The sequence below is a fragment of the Medicago truncatula genome, chromosome 7 (genome assembly GCF_003473485.1).
Source record: "Medicago truncatula cultivar Jemalong A17 chromosome 7, MtrunA17r5.0-ANR, whole genome shotgun sequence".
Classification (NCBI taxonomy): Eukaryota; Viridiplantae; Streptophyta; class Magnoliopsida; order Fabales; family Fabaceae; genus Medicago; species Medicago truncatula.
In genome coordinates this window covers 4,249,917-4,275,637 of record NC_053048.1, presented here as the reverse complement: position 1 = coordinate 4,275,637, position 25,721 = coordinate 4,249,917, and the positions used below count along the sequence as shown (strand labels likewise).

Genomic DNA, 25,721 nt, shown 5'->3' with positions numbered 1-25,721 from the left:
ATATGGATATGGATATAGATTCTCCCATTCTCTTTTATCTCATTCCCTCTCCTAACTCTCCTGTCTTTCTCTTAATTTAACGCTCTTTCTTCGTTAAAAAATAAAATAAAAGCATAATCAAGAAAGAGAGGGAATTAGAGAAAATGGGAGGAGATGGTCCAAGTTGGAAGGGTATTTGTTAGACTTTTTTCAAAACAAAGTTATGCCTATCAAGTGTTGTCTATCATTAAGAAATTAAAATTTGAGAGAGAGATCAACATTTTTGTGTCAGACACATCTTGAATAAGATTATGTTTGGAAAAAAGAAATAAGATAGTTATTCATTGAAAAGATTGAAGAGAAATTTTTTTTTTTTTTGAAAGAAAGATTAAAGAGAATATTAAACAGTGTTCTAAGAACATTGATTAATCAACTAAAACAAATAAGCTCTTGTTTTTATAAAAAATAATGTGATTATTAATTGGTCAAAAGTTACGACTTATATTTTTAAAACAAAACTTCTATTTATATATTCTTTAATCAATACTCTTAAGACCCCGGATATTAAGACCTAAATATTATAACTATTTTCAATATAATAATTAAGAAAACAACTTCCAATGATATATTACTTCATAGATGTATTTAACGTTGTTTTTATAGCATTCATTAACATTTTTTTTTTTAAAAAACACTGCAAACGTTGAGGAGTTTATCTTATTACAACGACTATGATTATTCTTACCCTTATTTCTCTTCATTGTTTAAAATAAAAAATTGCACCTATCCCACAAGTACGTTTAAATAGTGAAAGACAAAATAGACATTTAATATATTAGAATGCATATTCTAACATGCAATTTTAATATTTTCGATATCTAATGTATGTGAGTTTTGATTTTTTAAATCGCATTTAATCTTTTTGATATATATCTGACGTATATGAGTTTTTTTACGTAAATTTGGTATCATTCGTCCGCAATTTGCAGAGACTAATCCCTCGAGTCTTGTATGACTAAAATGGGTGCTAAATATTTTTGATAGTTTTAACGTTGCTGCATCTTAAAGGGCAAATTCGAATTCAAAACCTTGATTAAATTAGAAAAGATTTGTGTCATCTCCTCAAAACGCTTTTGAGTGCGTATGTGAGTTTTGACCGAACATGTTTTTTTTAAATTGCATATTGAGTGAACAATCTACTCCTATAAGCCTAAGTACAACATGACGAATGAATTTAATAAAAGGACGCATGCGTGTAGCACCTGTTGATCTGACAATTAATCTAATAATTCTTCAAGATCGAACTACCTCACTCACTGCTCACTTTGGATTTGGAGTGGATACTCGGTAAAGTAACATTCAAAGAAAACGTAGGAAGCAAGAAAAAGTATATGTGATGCAAATATATACATAAACAGCATGATTTCAGTGAGAATTTATAGCTACGTGAATAATCTAAAAATATCTGAAATTTAGATAGTATTCACGAGTTCTTATGAATTTCTCTTGCATTAGTAAGTCATAATTTGAAGATAAATGTCAATGCAATAATGTCACGTAGGGGACATAGGATACTATATCTATTTAAACATTATTGTTATCATTATATGGATTATGGAATTTTATAAATTGGAAATAGGATTGTTCATGCGGGTCTTGAGGAAGAAGATGACCATTGACCAATCAGATGTGACAATGACAAATACCTTTCTTAGTCTTTTAATCAATGCCTTTGAATTTAGGTTAATAGTTCGATCTAGCTAGGGTAAATTTTTGTTTCTACCAAATTTGTTATATTTTTTAGGGACCAAATTTGTAATATATATATAAATAAGCGTAAAGTAAGTATAATCATGGGAACAATACTTACATAGTCACAATCTTAAATAAGATTCATTAGACATATACACATAAATTATAAAAATGAAAAACAATTATAACTTTCAAATAGAAGAAGAAAAAAATATTTTTTAATATTTGAATGTGTTGAATACATACCTCTCAAAATAAATTTTTTTACTTTAAACTTCATATCAAGTACTCTAAGGACACTTGTTAGCATTTTTTTTAAAATTTAAAAGAGAAATGATATGATGTGATTAAATTATTTCCTTTTTAAATTTTATAATTCATATGTGTCCAAATACTATTGATTTAGAATTGTGTCCAATTAATTATTTCTCTAATTATGGAATCTCGCTAACTCGTCTCCCAAATGTATTGGTTAAGGGAAGCATTAAAAAAACTTGAAAATATAAATTTTTACTCTTGATCAAATAATAATTACACCATTTAAAAAAAAAAAAAAAACTTAGTGTGTGTTTGGTTCAACTTTGGATAGAATTGATTCTAACGTAATTGATTTTGAGAGAATTGATTTATGTTTGGATACAATAATGTAGAATTGATTAAACAAACTAAATGTTGTTTGGATAGTTTTAATCAAAATTGCTTTTGAATGTATAATTACTAAAATAGACATAGCTAAATATAAATAAATGGACATAGTTAAATGTAATGTGGATATATTATTTAGTTTAATAAATAATTTTTTATATATTAATTTAAAAAATAATAAATATGATCATTAAACCACTGGTTAAATAATGGCCAGAAGAAAAAAAAATCACAAGAAAATTAGTGTTCATACTGCTAGACTATACGACTCGTTTTATTCAACACGGCTGCCCAACAAAAATTATAGACACATCAAAAATTCATGTTGGGCAATACAAAATTTGTAAAAGGCAAAAGAAGGAAATAAGAATTGATGAAGGACAATGTTGAAAAGTAATGAGCTCTAATAACCAAAGTATAAAATTAATTGTAGAATTGATTCTACCAAACTCAAAAGTTAGGATTCCTAGCTTCAAAGAAAATTGCTTTTGGACAAGAGAATTGCTTTTAAAAAGCCAAAACAAACATGTGTGAAATTGCTTTTTTTTCACTTTTGAGGGTGTATAACTGCTTCTAGACTAACAAGAAGCTAAACCAAACAAATTTGTTTTGGTCGTTTAACCAATATCTTTCGAATTCTGCTCTTCACCCTGCACATTTTGCTCGCGCCCTACACTTTTTTCAAATATAACCCTGCGTGAGTTAAGTCACGCAGCGAGACTTAACTCATGCACCTCACAATCCCTGCGTGACTTAAGTCACGCACCACTGAGCCTATGCGCGAGTTAACTTGCGCAAGTTGGCCGGTGGTAAAAACTGAAGCACAAATGTTTCTTAGACGGTAGTCAATGGTTTTGATTGGATTTTACACGTTTTTCTTAAGTTTTTCACACGTTTTTGGACCTCATTAAGTGCCATATACCACATACCACCTATAAAAACTCTCACATACTTCTTCTTTTCCTCACATTTTCTCCTCCCACTCTCTCCCCCACTCTCTTTTTCTTCTTCTTTGTTTCTGTAGTCTCTAGGGTCCCTTTAGGTAAATACCGGTGGCTTTTGGGGGAAGTAGTGGTCCGTTAGATTGGGGTAAAAGACATCATCCCTTGAGGTAAAATTAGGTTTGCTTCCTTTTACTCCCAAAATCTTTTTACCGTGGGTAAAAAGAATCATCAAGGGGTATAAAAGGAACTAAATTTAAATTTAACTCAAAGGGTCTTGATGTCGTTTTCCCCAACAGGACGGATCACTATATTCCCCAAGAGCTATTGGCATATACAGAAGAGGGTAAAATATATGTATTATATATTATAATGTTTGAATCATATTAATAAAATGAGAGTTATATTTATTAATTTTTATTTTTGCATTTATTTTATGTTTATGCTTATGTATTGAATAAATAAATATTGAATAAATAAAATGGAATTTATTTTTTAATTTTGTATTTAATGAATAAATAAATTAGATGAAAATTGAATTAGTATAAAATCGAATTTATTTTAAGTGCATAAATAAATTAGAATAAAGTGACCAAATAATTTAGAATAAAATAAATAAAATAGAATTTATGTTTAGACTTTGCGCCATATTGACTAAATAAAATAATTTATTGAATCATATAGAATAAATAAAATATTTTAGACTTTGTGCCATATTGAATAAAGTAATTAAAATAATTTATTGAATCATATTAAATAAATAAATAAAAAGTAGGCGCAAAGCGCCACTTAACGTTCGCACTAGTTTACACTTGCGCCACTTAACATGCGCAACGCTACTTAACTTGCACACAAGTTTACACTTACACTAGTTAACTAGCGTAGGGGTATTTTGAACATGGCTGCAAGGTGCGAGGGAAATCTGCTAGGTGAAGAGCAATATTCATATCTTTCATATACTCTTTAACATCTTTCTTATTTCTAAAGAAAACAACTACAAACACGGGTTTTTCTTTCTGGAACACAACGGTTTTGTTTTAAATAAAAAGAACAAGAAACAAAGTACCATTCCTTCAAAAAAAAAAAAAAAAAGTACCATAGTTTGAAAAATATAAGGCCAATTTTGAAGATTCCTAGAGGACCTCCCCAAATCAAAAGGCAAGATTGAGCTCATACGAATTTTTGGGTCCTATACTTCGGTGACATATAATTGTGTTTTTCTAACCATTAATAAAAAAAACACAATTATGTGTCACGTAATATCTCAAATGATAAAAGGTTACAAAAAGATCTGATATATAGGTGCCTAAATTCCATTGATAGAGAAACACAATTACATGTCACTGAAGTACATCTTAAATAATAAAATGTTGCAAAGACATTTGATATGTTTCTGGACGGATTTAAACATGCAATTATCCACTAGGTTGGGTAGCTTGGAGAGCACATCAGGTTTGGTGTTATGCTATATCATGGTATATGTTACTATTTTATACTCATTCCGTCCCTTATTAGACGACATGTTTGACAATGTATATATTTGACCTGACGTACTTTGACCGTATTTTTATACTAATATACAAAGATAAATAATATTATATAAGATGTTGGATTCGTCTTGATGAATATTTTCAAAATACTAAATTTTCATAATTTTTTTAAATAGATAATTAAATATATTAAAGATAAAAAATATGCATTGATATGTGTGTCAGAGTCAACTAGATCATCTAATAAGGGACGGAGAGAATAACACTTTTCTAGTATAATGACATCATTTTGTAGTACCATGTACTAATTACTACGTAAGTAAACTTTAATCATAACTTCCTTTACCAATGTCAAGAATTGTTGCATATCCTCCACCTTCAAGTAGATTCTTGTCTTCTTGAGGTCATTTCGGTGACATAGTCAACTAACTCTTATAATTTCCGCCCTTTACTATGTTAAAGCAAAGTTGATTAAAGAACATAAGCTTTTAAGTTTTGATGATAAGAACATATCTTTCAACATATGAGAACATAAGCCCTTTACTATGTATGTATGATCTTTATAATATTTACTGATATATTTTTCAACATATCTTTTAAAATTTTAAATTCCATTTTGTTATTTAAACTAATCACACAAAAACATATTCTTATCGATAGTTGAGTGTTATTTATTAATATTATATATGAAAAGATATTTATTAATAACAAATAAAACAATCTCACCCCTAAAAAAAATCTCTAAAAAGGCAAACATTTATTATTAATTAAATTTATTTTTTTTCTATTTTAAAACTAGAAAACCTACTAATACACAAAATTATTTCTTATTAGTAGATAAAATGCTATTTTTTAAAAGCAATAGATTATTAAAAACGAGTACATTAGAGTACATGGTACTCGAAAGTGATGTCATTACTAAAAAAGTGCTAAGTAAGCTTTGCACTTATTAAAAGTCAGTGATTCAAGTGTGTAGCCCATTTTGTGAATCTCATTTACAACCTGCAGGCATCTTACTTAACCATACAAGTTCAAAGAGCTAGCCATCACCATGCTACAACATTTATATTCTCAGATGGCATCTTGTGTGCACGTAAAGACAAATGTATAAGTTATAACCCTTTTCTTTTTCTTGTTTATCTTGTTAGTCTTGATTCTTCGATTTCATGAAAATGGGAGGAGAAAAATTTCGTGTTGTTTAAACATTTTGTGTATTTAAATGACTAATAACCAGACGAGAAACATGTACAGTGTGCATGATGGTTCTCCATCAAAGTCACCATGAATTCAACCATATACCGAGATTAATTTGATTTAGTTGTATGCTTGGGCTCCACATGAAGGTGAAAAAAAAAATACAAGAAGGTTGAATTATGTTGATTTTTTCAAAGTGTTTCACAAATCAGAGTTTGAGTGGAGTTCATAGTCTGAGTGCAATTCAGGGTCTGAGTGCAGCAGATAAAATCAAGCACAAAGATAAAGATAGCGAGAGAAAGCAGACACAGAGCAAATATACTAGTTCCTCCTACAATTCAGAGTAGTCCAGTCGTCTTGCACTTTCAAAAAAAATTCACTATAATCATAACTTATTACAAGACTTCTTATGCTCAAGCACACAAACAAGAAACTTCTAAATGTTTAATCACAATTGAAAGGGACTTTTAAAAATTTACAAATATAAGTGTTTTCTTACACTTGATATACAATTAGAGGTGTAAACAATTACAAAATAGAATATACTTTAAAGACTTAGAATTTGTAAGATATGAACTTAGTAAGAAATTCTTAAGTGCTATATGTGCTTCTGAATTTGATAGGGTAAGAGCAAAGTTAAAATTGCAGAGTTTTGTTGTCATTCTTCAAGTCTTCAGCACATTATATAGGCAAAAATTTGAGAGACGTTAGAGAGTGCTAATTGATTAAAAGTCATTGAGAAGCTTCAAATTAAAGACTTTGGAATGTTGTCCAATATGGTTAATGTCTTTTGAAGAGACATTCGAAATCCATTGCTGCAAATAAAATTATTTGTTTCATTCATTTTGTCCTTGAATTTGACTAAACACGTGATTCAGAAGAAGATAAATTGTACTGTCTTGAAGTGACCCTTCTCAGAAGAAGACAAAGATGACTAGACTTCCGGATCCCTCATAGTCTGGATGCTACAGAGTATGAGTGACTCAGAGACTGATTGTCTACAGTATGGTATTCACTCGCGTCTGGTGACTTCTTTTTTTCTGATCCAAAGTGTTGACTTCTGGTTGAACCTTGTTAAATTTTAATATATGATCATGCACACTTGAACATATATTAACACATCTAATTATTCTTTAATACTTTATTATCATCAAAATTTTAGAGATATTATATATACAAATCCAATTTTGTTCCAACACCACATAGGCTTAGCAAATCTCATATCCCAAAATCAAAGCTTATGTGCAGTCGTCCGCTGCTACCTTAATATCCCAAAATCAAAATACGGGCATAGTAATTAGAATATTTAAATTTCATCATAATCCTCACTCAAATTGGTACAATCATTTTGATTTTTTAAACCGGTTGTTATGACTATATGAAAACACGGGACATAGTTATAACGACAACTCAAGTTAGCTCATAACTGTGGTTTGACAAAATTACACAATTTGTCTTTTAATTTGATTTTAGGTAACCCTTTCGTTCTTTATCTTTTTTGTTTCCATTTAGTCCTTTATGTTATAAAATATCAATATTGATGGGATAAAATCCCAAGTGCACGGTTTCTATCGATGTAGTAATAAAACGTATCGTTCCGAAAGAGAGTTGTTCAATTCAATTAACTTTAATTGATGATTAGAAAAGGTTTGAATGGGAAAAGATTTGATGTTTTAACGGTTGAAAATAATAATAAAAGAGAGCCATGAGATTATTGTCCGTCATGGTGACAAACCCTTCACAAACCAAACTATTAAACCTAGAACCTTATGTTAGACCTAACTTCTAAAGACAAGTTTCTCTTATGTTCCTCTAGAAATCAAGCCTATTTCGCTGACTTGATTACTATTAGATTTTGGTTCCTTTAGCAACCAAGCCTATTTTGGTGACTTGATTACTATTAGAATCCTTGAAGTTCGAAACTTATATGTCTCAAGGATTGCAAAGACTATTTCGCTGCCTTTGCAATCCTTGTCTAAATTCACTTGTTCGAATATCAAAACTCCACTTTCGTTTTATGAATTGATATTTGAGATGATGGATGAACAATTATCAAACCCTCCACTTTCGCTTCTACAGTTTGATAATGGTTAATTCATGTTAAAACGATGAATTTAGATTAGAAATTAGGGTTACATAAAATTAGGGTTTAAAGCTTGGTTTGATTAGGATTATGTCACTAGACTTATCCAACAATCCCAAGACAAGAAGAGTCTACTCACTAACGTTCATTGTAGACATAGAAGAGAAGAAGAAGAAGAAGAAGAAGAACAGATGAATGTCACTTATTATTTCCAAGAACAAAAGATGAATGTTAATGATAGCTAGCTACTCTATTTATAGTCTTATTGTCGACTTAAAACCTAAGCAACTATTCACTAGAATGTTCCACAAGAAACCACGAACTTTTCGATCAAAACAGGCAGCTAGATCATGAAGCAAAAGCAGCAAAAGAGGCCCTGGGAGGTGGCACGGTCGTGCCAACTGGTCGCATTGGCCGTGCCAAGCTTCTGACTTGGTGAGGATATATTTTCGTCTTCAATCTTCGTATTTTTCACTCGAATCAGCTCCTAATCCTCTTCCTTTTGCTCCAAGACTCAATCTATCAAACATTCTTTCCTGAAATATAATAATATGCAATTGAAGTAAAATGGCTCTAAAAGGAAATAATATTTAAATAAAATAAACTTAAATTTAAATAAAACGAAACCAAATATTATACTAAAATAACTAATTATTGACTCATCAAATATCTTTTCATTTTTATGAGATTTTTTCAACGAAATGTGAGTTTTTAAGTTTGTATGATGAAGATTTGAATATGTTTATGAGTTTGTTTAGTTTTTGATGATTTTTTTTGGAGTTTTTGAATTTTTTTGATAAAGAAGAATAATTATATTTACGTTAGAGTATGCACATTCTCAATATCTTATATTCGATTCATGGTGATGTCAATTTTGGCGAAATAATTTAGTTTCTTAAAAAAAAAAAAAAAAAAAAGGACAAAAACTTAAGCTTAATATAATTGAGGTACTTTTTTCTTTTCCAAAAAGCCTTGATACACTTCTTCACATGCAAAGTACATTTTTGTTTACGTACATGGAGTTAACTTTCACACTCAACAGAACAGACAATATATACACCAAAAGTGCAAGATATTACACACGCACACACTGAAGAAGAAAGATACTAACCTTGATTAAATGTTCACCCAAAAGAATATCTTTGATCAAATCACTCTAAAAGTAAATGGCATATTATTAATTAATGATGTTTTTTATTTTATTTTAATCACAACAATATGCACGAGGGGTTTGCATGATGAATATTTGTTCTTTGATAAAGCCATTATTTAATTAATTAATCAATGTCAATCTCTTCAAGAATGAAACAAAATATAAATATGTTTAATCACACTTTGAAATGATCATTACCACCAAGAATCAAACTAATAATTGATGATGAGTGTTTGATGAATATCTAATTTTGACCATAGAATTAGATCCATTAAATTTTCAAAATCACTGAATCACGTTGGTGTTTGATGAAAATGGTAAAATGAGAAGTCACTTTTCATTTCAGAAACTGTAAATGACATCACGTTCTTTTACATCAGTTCTGGCCTCTGAGCACAACACAGGTTCTAGGCAGAATAGTGTAAAGGCATTTAAATCCGATAATAAGTGAGTCTTTGCCAATTTTTTTTTTTATGATATTTGCCATTATTTTTATTTTACGAGAATGAACGGTATTCATTTATTCAAATTAATAAAGTATATTGATACAATATAAATTTAAAATAGTTAAAAATAAAAAGGATTAATTTGCAAACAATCTCACAATATCTATGTTAATAACATATTAAAGCCACTAAAATATTTATGTTTTTAGATTTGTAAACGTTGACAACGCAAAAGTCATTGCTGCACTTTTTTTTTTTGAACAAGGTCATTGCTGCACTTTATCAAAGTTAATCTTTCAACTTGAATCAAATAAACACAGCAATAAGATGAGAAATAAAAAAACATACCGCACAAAGACGGAAAATCAAAGTAAACGAAATCGTGTTAGATGACAAAATCACAAAAACAATGAAAGAAAACTTAAAATATATGAAAAATCACTTATTTAACTAAAAGAGAAAGAAAAATAAGTCGGGGTGATTTTGGGTCAAAATTAACCCTAAATCACATCTCTTTGATAGATTTTGAAGAAGAAAAGTTGTGATGGAAAGAGAAAAGAGATAGAGGACTACTTTGCCAAAAAAAAAAAAAAAAAAGTAGTATATAACATGTATCGATAATTCTTGATTTAACTTGCAAAAAATAAAATTAATAAAAAAATTATAGGTTTTGACAACAATTAAGTTTTATCCCACTGATTAGAATCACATATATGAATCAAACAACATTATAATACTTTTTAGAAACTTTAATGTATAGTTGTTGGTTCAACGTGATTTTTTTATCGTGGTTTAATTTTGGTATTTTAAATACACACTAATTCGTGTATCCGAAAACGCTACTTCTATTACCACAAAATCTAATGAGAAAATTGAAATAAATTTTACATTTTTCTTAACTAAATTTTTCTTACTTTCACTATTACTACAACATAAATTAGAGAGAAAAAGTTGAAAGAAAAAACATCAAATCTTCTCTAAATTTTTTTTGTTCAAGAGATCTTCTCTAATTTTGTCACTACTATGAGAAGAAACTTACGAAGAAAATAATTTTTTCTTGCACTAATATCTCTTGCTGATTTTATTTTTTAATAATGATTCTGTTTTTTATTTTATTTTATAAAATTATGATTCTAGTTGACGAGACACCAAAACTATGAAATCCAGATAATCTCAAACTATATTAAGTTTGTATACTACTACTATGACACAATATGACAAAAAAAGAAGTCATAATTTCTTCATTATAGTGAACAAGACAAATTAGATATTTCTAGTTGATCTAAATAGAAAATCATGTTGATACATTTATATACTCCATCCGTTTTTAAATATAAGCAAAATTGAATTTTTAGGTTCATTCATTTAATGATGTATATGATTCATAATATAGACAACATACATCATTAAATGAATGAATCTAAAAACTCAATTTTGCTTATATTTAGAAACGGAGGAAGTATAGTAGTAACAGTGATGGATATAGTCAAATAAAAAATTAATAAGTGAGTCAAAGTTCTTGTGCTTAATTAATGGTTGATCAAAGTGACAGGTTTGTATGGTCATGCAAAGACCATGTGAGCCAGTTGCATTGCATACAGATTTAATTTAAGACACCCATCAAAATCATCCTCGCCTGAATTTGTTGCCATTTAATATCATCACCTTCTTGGATGAGTGTGAATTACCTAATCAAAAAGTTACTTATTTAATTTCAACTTTTAACAAAAACACATGTTCAATTTATTGATAATGTCTCTATTCTTTTGCCACAAGAATACCTATACTAATTAGATTTTAGACTTACCTATTCAAATTCCTAACATGCATGCATGTAATATGGAATTGAAATTACAAAGGTGAGTTTGGTATATGTTTTTCTTTACATGTTTTTCTTTACTTATTGTCTTCAAGTAAGATTTGAACCTACAAGCGATCAGTTAATAGTCGACCACTCTACCACTGAGCTACTGACGAGCAAAGGACTTAAATTAAGGAAGTCGACTCTCGTTCATTCATGTTGTTTTCCTAATAAGCAAAATGAAATTAACGGAGTATAAGAAATACTTCAACTCGATATAAGAAGAACTAACCACTTTGCTGCGAAAAGGACATTGCATAACAATTTCTATTAATCTTTAAGTGAAATACCTTTTTTTTGACAAACTTACTACTCAAATACACTTGTTTTGTTCTAAAGAATGCAAGGAAAAAATTAATTGGATGAAAATAATTCAAATAAAGTCATACCTTAAATTATATGAATAAGATGATAATTGATCTCTTTCAACTTAATTAGAAGTCATATGTTTGAATTCAACCATAAAAGTGAAGACTTCGAATCACCACGGGTCCATTTTCTGATTATTTTTTTTTTTAAGTTTTGTCATTCATTATAATCTTATCCAACTCATCAAAATAATTTATGTCGTTGCACGCAGATGATATTTATTTAAAAAAGATTGGACTACCTCGACCATAAGGTACATTTCAAAAAGTTAACTTTTTCACAAACAGTAATTTTCTTCATTAACAACAGTATATTTTTCTTTCTTTGATAAGACAAATTTCTTCCTCTACAGTATATATATCAACATTCTTTGGTATTACATAAACCAAAATTAGTATATCTATACAAAATAGGTCAAAATAGGATTTTGAATGAAAATTTAGCATGTAGGTGAAGTACCGAAATTGTTTATGACACTCATAACTCCTATCTCACAAATTCTCTCTCCTATTTAATCCTTCCTAAAGGGCAGACACGCCTAACTTCCTATCACTCTCATAGACAACTAGCAAGTTTGTGTTAGAAACATTTTCCTTCCTCTCCTAAACTACTTTCTTTCTTTAAAAAGATTCCAATTTTCTTCATATTTTAACCTAAAGTCATGGATCAAAGAAAAAATATCTTTGTTCATGTAGTTATTTTTTTGGCCATGGTTCTTCTTAGAGGAAGTAATGTTGAAGCAAATGGAGAAGAAGAGAAAGATAGGATTTTCAAGCTTCCTGGTCAACCTAAAGTTTTGTTTAAGCAATTTTCTGGCTATGTTACTGTTAATCATGTTGCTGGTAGAGCTCTCTTTTATTGGTTAACTGAAGCTGAACAAAATCCTCTCAATAAACCACTTGTCATTTGGCTTAATGGAGGTTAGAATTTAGTTTACTAAATACACCCCCCCCCCCCTCCCTTTTCTTTTATTTCTCTCTTACACACACCAAATTTATTTTAGCAATTTGAATTTCATAGTGTTTAAGTGAAAGAAAATGTCATGCAAAAAATTGAAAGTTTTATTTATCAAGTCCCTTTCTTCACATAGGGAACAGGAAAGTTAAAAGTTACTAAAAACATAAAAGTTTAAAGTGTGATGCAAACTCATAATTCTTGCTTTATGAATTCTCTTAAAAATTTTTGAGTGATATGTTATGTATGTATAAAAGTACTACTATATTATAAAGTCACTGTTATATTGATTATTTATTATTAGTGGTATGATTTTTCCTCATTTGGGATATTAAACCTTGATTTTTTTTCCTTAGTATATTGCCTTAAGCTAATTAATTAATAAACGGTGAAAAAAAAATGCAGGCATTAAATTTGTTACTAGTTTGCTACCGACATAACAAGTCAACAAAATGTGGAAATATATATTTTCTTTGACCTTTTTTCAATATTGGTCAGTGAAACCTTGATGAGACGTTTTTGATTTTATTACCTTCTATAACACTTTTTTGATTTGAAGTATCAAGCATGAACAAGAACATTTATTCTTTTACTTGTTACTTACTCTTTTTACTATTTGTTTTGTTGTTGAAAGAACTTACTCCTTTTTACTATTGTTACTACTATAGGCTTTTTAAAACTAGCTTCTTTAAATCTACTTCTTCCGTTCTTATATGTAAGCACCTTTTGCCTATAATAAAAGGGGATAGGAAGAAAGTATATGGATCATAGACTATATTTAATTATATTAATACCGAAAATGCCATTCATGAGTAATTATTCTTCTTTTTAAGCAATTAAGGGAGATTTAGCTTAATTAAGTTGGACTTTTTAAGTAAGATGAACAAGATAAATGTGTAAATAACTAATTATCTAAATAAAGTGTAAGTGATTAATTTTACTATATTTTGTTGAGGAAGAAAGGGAGTTATGTCATAAAACTTTTTAGAGGGAGAGGGTCATTACACCATTATTGTTGAAGGAAGAAAATAATGAAAAATTAAATTGAGTGAAGAAGTGCATTGAATAGTTTGTACTATTGAAATTTAAAAATAACCAAAACAAAAGAAAGTGTTAGTAGAGCCCACATGAGTTGGTTGTCATTGGCAATGGATAGCTTGAAATGATGACCAAACTTGTAGCAATGAATGAATGATGAATGGTACAAAGCAACTCAACTTACACACACAAAGCCATAGTGAACGTTCTTGTCTTTGTTTTCTCTCTCATGGTCATTTTTTCATGCCAATTTTATGATGAACAAGTAAAATATAATCATATCATATGAAGCAAATACACTCTTCAGATTAGACATGTCCTATTATCGGATATGTGTCGTATCCGACATCGATACGACGCCGATACTTATAATTATATTAAATTATGTCATTTTTTTAAATTATTAGTTGTGTCGGTGTCTATGTCGTGTCCGAATCCGTGTTCATGAGTTATATCGCACATAAGTTGTTCTTCGAGTAATAAATCTTATCGTATCTCATTTGATCTGATAATAAAATTTATTGATTCAACGATGGAAGCAAATTTGTGGATAACATAACACCTAACTCATTTGTGCACTATTTAGTAGCACTTACCCTACATATACACGCATGGCACTTATTAATGCTTGAAAGCAACTAAAAACCAGCCACATTAATTATTAATCAGCTTCATAGGGCCATTATTTGAGGTTGAGGTTTTGTTATGCAACTTGTCAGATACTAGCATGCATTGGTGAACAATTAATGCAACCCTATATTTAGGAGCATAGCTAGTGGCATTAAAATGGTTACGACTTAACTATGCATTTAATTGAACTTTGATTTGGAATCCTATTTTATCTTTCCTTTTTTATACCGTATCGTTAAAATCGGTTTTAAATATGTACAGGTAAGAAGTTGTTGTTGTGTTACACATTTAATGGCAATGGCAATATACATACATTTGTACATTAAATGGAGTATACTCCTACACTAGTACTAGTATAAACAAAAAATAATATTGGGACCCTATTCATCTATTGCACTTTGTGTTTAACTATATCTTTTTTCTAATTCAACTATTGATTGACTAACAAAGAAATAGAAAACGTTACGAGAGAATATGGATAAATGACTCTGATTAAGGTAGAATAGACGGGATGAGAGAATATCTTGTTAAATCATTTGATGGATGGGTATGTACCCAACAAAACTCGAGATACAATAGTATTCAACAAAATTCCCTTAAAAAAATAGTATTCACCTAAACTGCTACCTCCTTTAAAAAATGTTAATCTTTTTTAATTATTTCAAAATATATAATAAAGAAAATTATATTTTTCAAATTGTCCATTGTAGGAATTTTGTTAAATGTTTTTTTTATCACCGAAACTTTTTTAAATGTAATCGGGTATTTTTTTTTTAAATAAAGGTCATAGTGACATGTGCGCTTAAGATACATGATAAAGTTTTCATAAAAAAACAAGTATTTATTGAAGAAAATTAAATTTCAATCTTTTGTGAATTATATTGGCACAATTTCTAATATATAATTTCTATCTCAATTACTTTAACATGTGGCCTTAAAGGCATATTTAGCATTTCCCTTAAAATAATAGCATTAAATATGATTAAATTAATTAAGTTTTGCTTATATGTTAGACCATCAATCAAAACTTTTTTTGATGAAGAGGAGGGTGTAATTTATCCAACATATAAGAATGATGCATCTTTGTTTAAAAATGTGTTAATTAAACTTATTTCTTATGTATTTCCTACTCACTTGTGTGTGATTTTGTGGATAATTAGGTCCAGGTTGTTCATCAGTGGCATATGGAGCATCTGAAGAGATTGGTCCATTTAGATTAAACAAAACAGCTTCTGGCCTTTACATTAACAAGTTTGCATGGAACACAGTGGCCAACCTTTTATTCTTGGAAGCTCCCGCCGGCGTCGGCTTCTCCTACAGCAACCGGTCTTCAGACCTCCTTGACACCGGCGACCGCCGTACTGGTAGGATCCACCACCACTCCCTTTCACATTAATTACTATCATCATCCACGGTTCATAAACTGATAAGAATCGATTTTACTTGAATGTCTCCAAACATAAATCAGTTTAAATTGACTTATTTTTACTGAAAATCAACTGTATCAAACTCAATTTTCGACACCGCAAAACCAAACACACACGCAGTAGACGAGCTTTTAAATTGTTATGATTGAAAAGAAAGAAAAGAAAAAAGAGTATATCTCACTGGACTAGGTTCATAGATTTTAATAACTACTTGTAACACTATTATGAGTATTAGTTATGTGTGTCCTAAACATAATTGCAAATTGACAAGTGACAACGATGGACCATTACTTTGGTGGTCCAAAGTTTATGTGACATAATAATTTATGTATTGACCTATACGAGTAATGGGTTGCAAGTGCACACTAGCCACACATATTGTACTTGTAGCACTCACATCAGTACCAAAGAAAATGGGAAAAGATCATAACTGAAACTTGATTCTTATGAAAAATAATCCCTAGAGTAAAATTTTGTTTGCATCCATTTGTCTTGGTTTCTCAGTAAAACATCAAAATCATATAAAAGATTTTTCTTGTTAAATTTATTGGAAAAAATTCAAGTCGCAGATAGAAAAGTGCAAGACCAATTCAAAGATAAGGCTACTAAAGCCGTTACTTTAGACCTCCTAACAAAAAAAAATTGTTTCTTACAGTATTGAATTTCATAAGCAAAAAGGTTTCATATATAGATAAAAGGTTTCATATAAGCAAAAAAAAACTAGAGACAAAAATTGGATACATCTTTGATTTCATTGCTAAATGTTAAAAAAACTAAAACTACATATCAATTTCATTTGATGTCTCTAATTTTCATCAACATTATTCAGTAATGAATTTTTTCTTTAGACTAAACTTGAATGATTCTAATTTTATAAAGATGAAAGAGATTATATAATTTAATTGTGTATTTAACTACATACATATGGTTGAAATCCTTCATTTTTTTGCATATATGAATTGTTGATTTGTTAACTTTTTATTCAGCCAAGGACTCTCTAGAATTTGTAATCCAGTGGCTAGAAAGATTCCCACGTTACAAAAATAGGGAACTTTATATCACAGGAGAGAGTTATGCAGGACATTATGTCCCTCAATTAGCAAAGGAAATTATGACCTATAACATAAAAGCCAAGCAACGCATCAATCTCAAGGGAATAATGGTAAATATATATACATTCTACTTTTTATTTTACCATTGATTGATCTATATATAAATGGAAATTGATTATGACAATTAGAATATCTTTGTTTTCACTCATTCAGTGTATTGGTGGTGATCAGAAGACTTCAATCCACAAAATTTAGTTTTAATTTTTTTCTTCATAATCCTAAATATTGAACTTTAAATATGAACCGTCTGATAATTATTTTTAAACGACAAATATTAATATTGTTCGTTTTTATGATGAGGATGGTGATCAAACATTTTACATCTTTATCATCACTTCGCTTTTTAACTTTCTCACTTTAGTCACTAAGTTATAGTCTTAATTTGGCGATTATCAATGTGTTGAAAATGTGTCTTAGAATTTGGTTGGTCTTAAATTAATCAACTCTTACAAAACCAATTTATAATAAAGTGAAGGAGTCACTCCTTTTAAACCAATTTCATACATATATTATTTCTATACACTCTCCCACATCGTGCAACACTACTGAGTTTGGTGCGACAATATAAGGTAATACTAACATATGACATGTCCTTAAAATATACGTTAAAGATTCCATTGATATGGAGAATTTATTGAGAAAAATTGTTCAATCTTTTGAAAAATAAATTGACATAATTTCCGATACATAATTTTTATTAATAACAATCTTTAACACATGCCCTAGATCACATGTTATTATTTTTTTTTTAAATAAAATAAAATATAAATAATAGGTGACCCTGAATTGAGACTATAATATTATCGTAGAATTTGAGTTGAGCTTAACTCAACTTATGTTAAATCATCTTGTAAGGTCATTAGCATCACTTTTTATAAACTAATTTCACATGTTATGTGAATTCATGATATGCTACTACTATTGTGTCAAAAAAAAAATGATATGCTACTATTAAGAATCTTTGTTATATAAATTGGGCAAAAATAAACAATAATGATGGTCATGTACCTTATGTTAATTTAATAAATGCAGGTTGGAAATGCAGTGACAGACAACTATTATGATAACTTGGGCACAGTGACGTACTGGTGGAGCCATGCTATGATATCTGATCAAACATACAAACAACTTATTAGTACTTGTGATTTTCACCACCAGAAAGAATCCAATGAATGTGAATCTTTATATAGCTATGCTATGGATCAAGAATTCGGTAACATTGATCAGTATAATATCTATGCTCCTCCATGTAACAATTCTGACGGCAGCTCGTCCGGTACCCGCCACACGCTTCGGTTGCCCCACCTTCCTCATGTGGTATACTTTCTCTGTCTCATATTATGTTATGTTTGTCGATTCTTATATTTGTTTGTCTCGAATTATTTGTCGTTTTAAAATATAATTGCAGTTTTTGTCACTCTCTGTTCCAAAACTTTGGTAGTAGTTGAAGGATTTTGCAATAGAATTAGGAAACATTTAGCTGATGCATATTTGTATCACCCTTTATTTTTTCATTAATTGTTTTATTGATTCTCATTTTTTTTTTTTTACGAAAATAATATAAAATGCTAAATTGTTCAAAGATATTGAATGGAGCGACATGGTGAAGTAGAATAAAAAATATATGTTGGAAGAAGTCTATACCTTAAATAAATCTCAATTACTTCAAACTATTAGTCTCTGCCGTTATAAGCAGGAATACCTTGATTTTACCTTTATTTATTTGTATGACATTTACCTTATATACTACCTTATATTAATTAGTACTACAATAAGGGCTTTTTAATCAAAACTTTATTTTACCTTACAAATAGATGTAATCATTATGGATCGAATCATAAACCTCCTTATAAATACTCATATCACTGAGTTACACCTCGAGAAAAATGATTAGCACAATATTTAGTATAGAACATTATAAAATCATGTGTAATATATGTCACATAATTTTGTACAAGGTTGTCTTATTATATTGATTAATTTATCTGATGGAAATATATTTTGTTTTTCTTAGGCTTTTAGACAAATGGCTGGTTATGATCCATGTACAGAAAAATATGCAGAAGTTTACTACAATAGGCCAGATGTTCAAAAAGCACTTCATGCAAACACAACAGGCATTCCTTATAAGTGGACTGCTTGCAGGTGAACTTTTCATGACACATATATTCAAGTTATATGAGTGATTATTTATTGTACAATTTAAAGATTGGTTAATAATTAATCATAAGTTTCTTTTCATTTGATGCAGTGAAGTTTTGAATAGAAACTGGAATGATACAGATGTATCTGTTCTTCCACTATATAGAGAGTTGATAGCTCATGGTGTAAGAGTTTGGGTTTTCAGGTTGGTTTTCAAATGCATATATAAATTTCTTCTTTTTGTCTTTAAGTACTCTACACTAGAAAAAAAATTAATTAGCAACAGAAAAATATAAAATTGAAATTAAATTTGCAAATTTCATTTTTTTCGAATTCTAATTTCGGCCCGAAATTTCCAAGCTTGGTAACAGAAGCTTGTGACCTAAGTAAGGGCATTAAGATGTTAGAAGGTCTTTAACGTGTGTCAAAAAATAAAAAATCGGTTCAAAATTCAACTTCTCTAATGTATGTGAAAAATTATAAATAAAATTGTACTCCATTGGCTTATACATATTAATTATGTTTGTGTTGATTCAGTGGGGATGTAGACTCAGTGGTTCCAGTTACAGCAACAAGATATGCCCTTGCACAGCTTAAGTTGGCAACTAAAATACCATGGTATCCTTGGTATGTCAAAAAGCAGGTGAGTTCAATTCAATATTGCTCTTCCCCTAACCCCTACCATATTCTGCAATTAAAACAATTTTTTTTGTTTGAAACGGTGAATGTTAGTAATTAGTTGTTATATTAGTTCTTTTTCACCTTCACTTAAACTTGAATCCGGGATCTTTAGTTCATTAAATTCATAGTTCAAACCAGTTGAGTTATCCAACCTTCGTATGTCATTAAAACAATTGTGTTGGAAACTTGATTTAGCATGTGGATTTAATTGAAAGTGTAGCACATGATGTGGATTTAAGTGAACATTTATATGTCCTAAGTAGTTAACTAGGTGGGTTAATTAAAGGACATCGAAAAAGTTTTAAGCAAGAAGTTCATGATTACACTAAAGACTAACATAAACATTAACTTATCAACACTTGTCTATAAAAAATGATCATTTATTGTTTAGTCCTATATTGAATGAGATAAGTCTGAAAATGAGTTTTAAGTTAGAGTCGTCTCTCACTCTACAAGTCAGTTTTGTAGAGGTTGAATTAGGTCCAGCACATGTTTATACAAAATCTATTTAATCACATTTTGTGAGGTTAGGTCTGAAAATAAGTTGGAAGCTATGAAGCACAGACACTGGACACGACACGGACACCGACACGCCGACACGGATAATAATTTGAGAAAACGATATAATTTAGTGTAATCATAAGTGTCGTGTTGGTGTCGGACACCGACGTGTGTCTGACACGGAACACGCCTAATCTAAAAAGTGTTCGTGCTTCATAGGTTAGAAGACATCGCTCTACGGGCCGATTTTGTACGGATTGAGTTAGGTCCAATCTAAATTCTAGAATTTATATAAATGAATAATTATTTCACATCTTATCTTAAAAGTATATAAATTGATTCATTTGAGTTTTACATGTATAGACACACTAAGCTAATTTCCTTTTTCTTTTTTTGTGAAGGTTGGAGGTTGGACCGAGGTGTATGAAGGGCTAACATTTGCCACAGTGAGAGGAGCAGGACATGAAGTCCCACTATTCAAGCCTAGGGCAGCCCTTCAATTATTCAAATCATTCCTTGCAGGAAAGCCTCTTCCAAAAGTCCTAAAATAGGAAAACAAGAAGAGGAATTTAATTGGGAAAGGTGGAAAAAAGGAAAGAAAGAAGGAAACAAGTGAAAAATTCTAATAGGTGCTAATTAGTTTATGTTGTCATTAATTATTGTTGTTCTGAACCAGGGTTTTATGCCATTTTTCATTGTAACAAATTAACAAGTTAGAGGGATTGGTGGAGTTAAAAAGAGCAAGTGTTTATTCTTAATTGTGAAGAAAAAAAATGTTTTTCTTCTCATCTTATATATTTTCCTCATTTGTTATAAAGAGAGCTTTGAAAATACCTCCTAAGAGAGCTTTGAAAATACAACAACTAAAATTTTAAGAGTGAATGGATAATAAATGAAAGTGTTCTGTTTAAAAACTCAGATATATCAGGTAAGATGGATCACTGTGAGGTTTTGGCCGGAATGGATGGAGGTCGTGACGCCCCGACGGTGGGGGAGTACCTGCAAACTCTCTTACCTTAATTAGGTAGTATTGGGCTTGAGTCGGTCTAAAAGTCCATATCAGAAACGTAAGTATAAGTCAAAATATCTATGTAAACTTAACTCGGTTGGTAGAGATATTACATAACATATTCAAGGGTTTGAGTTTAAACTTTGGATTCCCCACTATTTCATCTTAAAAGTGAATTTCTAGCTACTAAACTACTTGACAAAAAAAACATTAGCCAAAATTGTTAATCATTTTTACAAATTAGCAAGTTCATCAAAATAGTAAAATGTCATTCATTATGATTCCTTTATTAACTTTTATCATTGGAGACTACGTCGATAAATGTCAAATTCCATGTTCATTCTAGATCAATACCACTTCACTAGAGATTAATTTGCTTATTAGATTTCTTGTTAAAAAAAAAAAAATTGCTTATTAGATTTAGGTTATCTCATTGAGAAATTTGTTAGTAATTGTTGTTTTTATAATGCATAGACTAATTACTTACAAGGTATTAGTGTATGAGACCTCTAAGTTTTATAAGATGTGACATCGACATAAAAGAACACATTCACTTAATGTATATATGGACATATTCTTAAAAAGTAAAAAAAATAAAAAATACTATTTGATTGACATTTTACAATTTTAAAAATGTATTTACTAATCACAAAAGTAAAAACAATTTTGATCAATTCTTATAATTTTGAGGACTAATTTATGTGTTCACTCTTAAACTGCAATTAGGTACAAAAGTCCTCTGTTTAAAGTTATATATTATACCTCTAGATGGATTTTGAATTGAAATTTCACAATCACGATTGGAATAGACGTGTCTGCCTTTTTAATTAAAATAATACAACTACTAATCATTCATATTAACAAAACCAAAAACTATAGTTGATTGATGATTTCGTGTAATGTTCCTAATATAAAATTATGAGCAACAATCAAAGAACAACGAACAAACTAGGACTCTTCAGGTGTTTTTACACGCCAAAAGAAAAAGGTTTAGTGAGTCAAAAGCGAAATGGAACAAATTCTTGCAAAATCTTAAGGACTTATTGACTTATTGTTGTAAATGATTTTTGTAGATGTTCCAAACTAAAGGGTTATATTCCATCCGGTCTCGAATACAACAAAATATTTTTTTTTCCAGATTTATTGAATAAATGATGCATTTGATTTATATTATAGCTTAGATACGTTATTTGAAATCGGAGGGAGTATTATATATGGACTTGGACTAGTGTTCTCCACATATGCGGTATGGTGTAGATGCGAAGTTACTTAGCGGTTCATGAGTTGCTCAGCCTATCAGAGTGTATATTTTGATACTTTTTTTTCTTCTTAGGGAGCTTATGGCGAAAGCTGGCTTCCGATGAATGTCTTTCCTAAATTTTGAGCAATACGTGAGAGGGGGGCTATGAAAGAGTTCTTTTTAGCTGTATATAGAGACGTTCGAGGTTTGGTTAAATCGGTTTTGGCCAAATCCAACATCCAACACTAACAAAATTTTATTAATTTAAATTGGGTCAAAAATTTGTATTTTGTACATTAAATCCAATCCAAACCAACTCAACTCGATTATGAGTTAGTTGGTTTGGATTGAGTCATTTTTGTATGTGGAAAATTATTTAAAAAAAACGCAACAAAAGATATAACTATATGACATTATTTTTCGTGAAAAATTTAATACTATTACACTTAATTCTACAATTTAAAATTTTAACAATCAAATTAAAATGAAATACTTCAAAATCAATATAAAAAAAAAAAAAGTACTACACAATATTAACAACTCAGATGGCTAAAACTACATGTATATTTAATATATCTCTTCTCTACATTTAGTGTGAATTTATCCACTAAACTTTCTTTTCTTAAAAGAAAAAACTGAATATGTTCACTTATACAAAGAAAAAAGATAGTCAATTTATATCAAATATGGTCACTTATATAGTTATTTATTTGACAAATTTATATAGTCCAAGCTGCCTGTTAAATTTCTATAGGATCTTATTAATTTTTATACAAAAAAATAATAAGATCCCATTAAACTGTGTATATTTCTAAAATTAATAATGTGATGATATAATAATTCAAGTCAAAGTGTATCTTATTTGGAATCTGTACGTAGTTGTTATTTGCTTATGTAAGGAAACAACATATCCTTATTTTTTGGGTAGAAGAAAGCAACATATATAAATTAAATACGTATTATAGCTTAATAAAATTAAAATATTCTTCTCATAGTTTTAACTTTTACTCACTTGTAATTTAGTGATTGACAAATTAACAAACATTTTAAATTAATACCAAAATATTCTAATTGTCTTATTAATCTTGATTACACACTTGCTGAAAAAACAAATCTTGGTTCACTTTCACACTATTGTAGTGGATTTTTTTATTTTTTTTTTACTTCTCTTTCTTGGATTGAACACGTTTTATGTCACAGTAAAAATGCAAAATTAGATTCCGGTTTCTGTAATTTTTATTTTGTGTTCACCCTTTCAACTTTAAAATGATTGCTTTTGGTTCTATGTTCAAATTGGTGAATTTTGGTTTAGATCATTGCATTGAAGTAGTGAATTAAATTTGTTAATTTTTTGTATTGATGTTCCAAAAATTGGTTTCAATTGATATTTTAGTAAAAGATTAACACTAACCCTACATCTATGTGCTTTTTCGCTAGATCATATCAATAAATCTTTAGCTTGGTGTGGAGAGTGTGTGCAGAAATTATTTTCCTACTCTAGCAAGATTGCAAAATAGAGGTATAAATTGTCCTCTTAATTGTATGATGTGCAATCATGAGGATAGCTATAACTTATTCTTTCAATGTATCGTGGTTGTCAATGTTTGAAGGACTGACCGTGTATGGCCGATGAAGTATGGATGCGGACATGGACATCAGATATGACACAGAAACTGACACGCAGACACCTTTAATAATTTGATAAAATTACATGATTCAATGTAATTGTATGTGTCGGTATTGTATCGATGTCCGACACGGCACGTGTCCGACGCCAGGATACACCTAATCTGAGGAGAGTATGTGCTTCTGTGTGGCAGATTATTGAGCTTGTTGTGCAGCAGTTTGACAACGTACAAGACGGAGTTGTCTTTCATATTTTTCAACATTCCACTGCACATCAAGCTGAACAGATTGCTACTTTAATGTGGAGCATATGGAAAAAGGCGCAAACGCGAATCGCAAACAACAGTTAGTTGTCATGGGACAAACATATGGGTCTGTTGGGCTGCTTCCTGTGCATAGGCAGAATGCAGCTAGCATCACAACGTGCAACAGATGGTCAAAGTCGCGACGTGGATGTTATAAATGCAACATTGATGCTTCTTTTTCAACGTTTAGAAACAAACTGGTATAAGTATGTGTATCAGTGATGATGAAGGTTGGTATGTGCTCGCTAAAACTACGTGGTTCTTGCCTGTATGCTCGGTAGATGTAGGAGAGACCTCGTGAGTCGGGACTATATCATGCTATCTTATAGATTCGAGATTTACAACTAGAAAACATGGATTTTGAGGTCGACTCAAAAAGAGTTGTTGATTACTTCATTAGACTATTAGGAGCACACCCTCAAAGAAGCTCATCAATGTGTCAATTTTTGTTACCCCTCAATTGGCCTTACTAGTTTGCATTTTTTTTTTTACAATATCTTATGGATGTGGATACTCTCCGATCCTTTTGGTTCAATCATTTTTCATTTTCTTAATGAGAGAGAGAGAGAGAGAGAGAGAGAGAGAGAGAGAGAGAGAGAGAGAGAGAGAGAGAGAGAGAATGTGAGTGAATGATTGAGATTAAATGAGAATAGACAACATTAGAGGATCCAAATCATGCACTTGAAACTTGTCAATTGGCCTCTCTAAACTAAAATTCTTTTCGAATTATGTGTTTGTGAAAGCGTAAGTTTGAAAATGTTTGTGACTATTGGATTTATGCTAATGATCCAAGTGATAAAACTAAATCAATGTGTGAAAATAATAATTCAAGTATGAATTAGAAATTCAGCAATAAATTTTATTTACCAATACAATAATCAATACACAATCCAAATCACAAAACTAAACTATCTCAAACTAAAACAATGAAAAACAAATCACACTAAAGTAGTATTTGAACACTTGATATTAATGAATTATTCGAAGTTAGTTTGCAAGTTTAATTATGAATGTTCAAAAATGTCAATCAAGGAGATTGAGATTAGGTTAATGCGAATTAAACTCTCACAATTAAATGGTAATCAATTCATTCAATGGATTCATATATCACAATTAAATTGCTGAAAGTAAAATGATAAAGGA

The 25,721-nt window shown here is 29.8% G+C and overlaps 1 protein-coding gene across 1 annotated transcript; it reads left to right on the top strand.

Moving 5' to 3' along the window:
- The first annotated feature begins 12,406 nt into the window (after window positions 1–12,406).
- On the top strand, window positions 12,407–21,193 carry LOC25497517 (serine carboxypeptidase-like 25). Its single transcript, XM_013592119.3, has 8 exons — window positions 12,407–12,833; window positions 15,696–15,899; window positions 16,949–17,124; window positions 18,107–18,391; window positions 19,089–19,219; window positions 19,326–19,421; window positions 19,754–19,859; window positions 20,800–21,193. The coding sequence occupies exons 1-8, from the start codon at window positions 12,575–12,577 to the stop codon at window positions 20,947–20,949; spliced, it is 1,407 nt and encodes a 468-aa protein (XP_013447573.1). The 5' UTR covers window positions 12,407–12,574; the 3' UTR covers window positions 20,950–21,193.
- Window positions 21,194–25,721: the final 4,528 nt, after the last annotated feature.

What these genes read in the sequence shown, in the direction of transcription:
- LOC25497517 (XM_013592119.3), top strand. Translation starts at nt 12,575, where the DNA reads ATGGATCAAAGAAAAAATATCTTTGTTCATGTAGTTATTTTTTTGGCC. An exon ending in TCAATCTCAAGGGAATAATG is followed by an intron (nt 17,125 to 18,106) that starts GTAAATATATAT and finishes TAATAAATGCAG; the next exon opens with GTTGGAAATGCAGTGACAGA. An exon ending in TATAAGTGGACTGCTTGCAG is followed by an intron (nt 19,220 to 19,325) that starts GTGAACTTTTCA and finishes CATTTGATGCAG; the next exon opens with TGAAGTTTTGAATAGAAACT.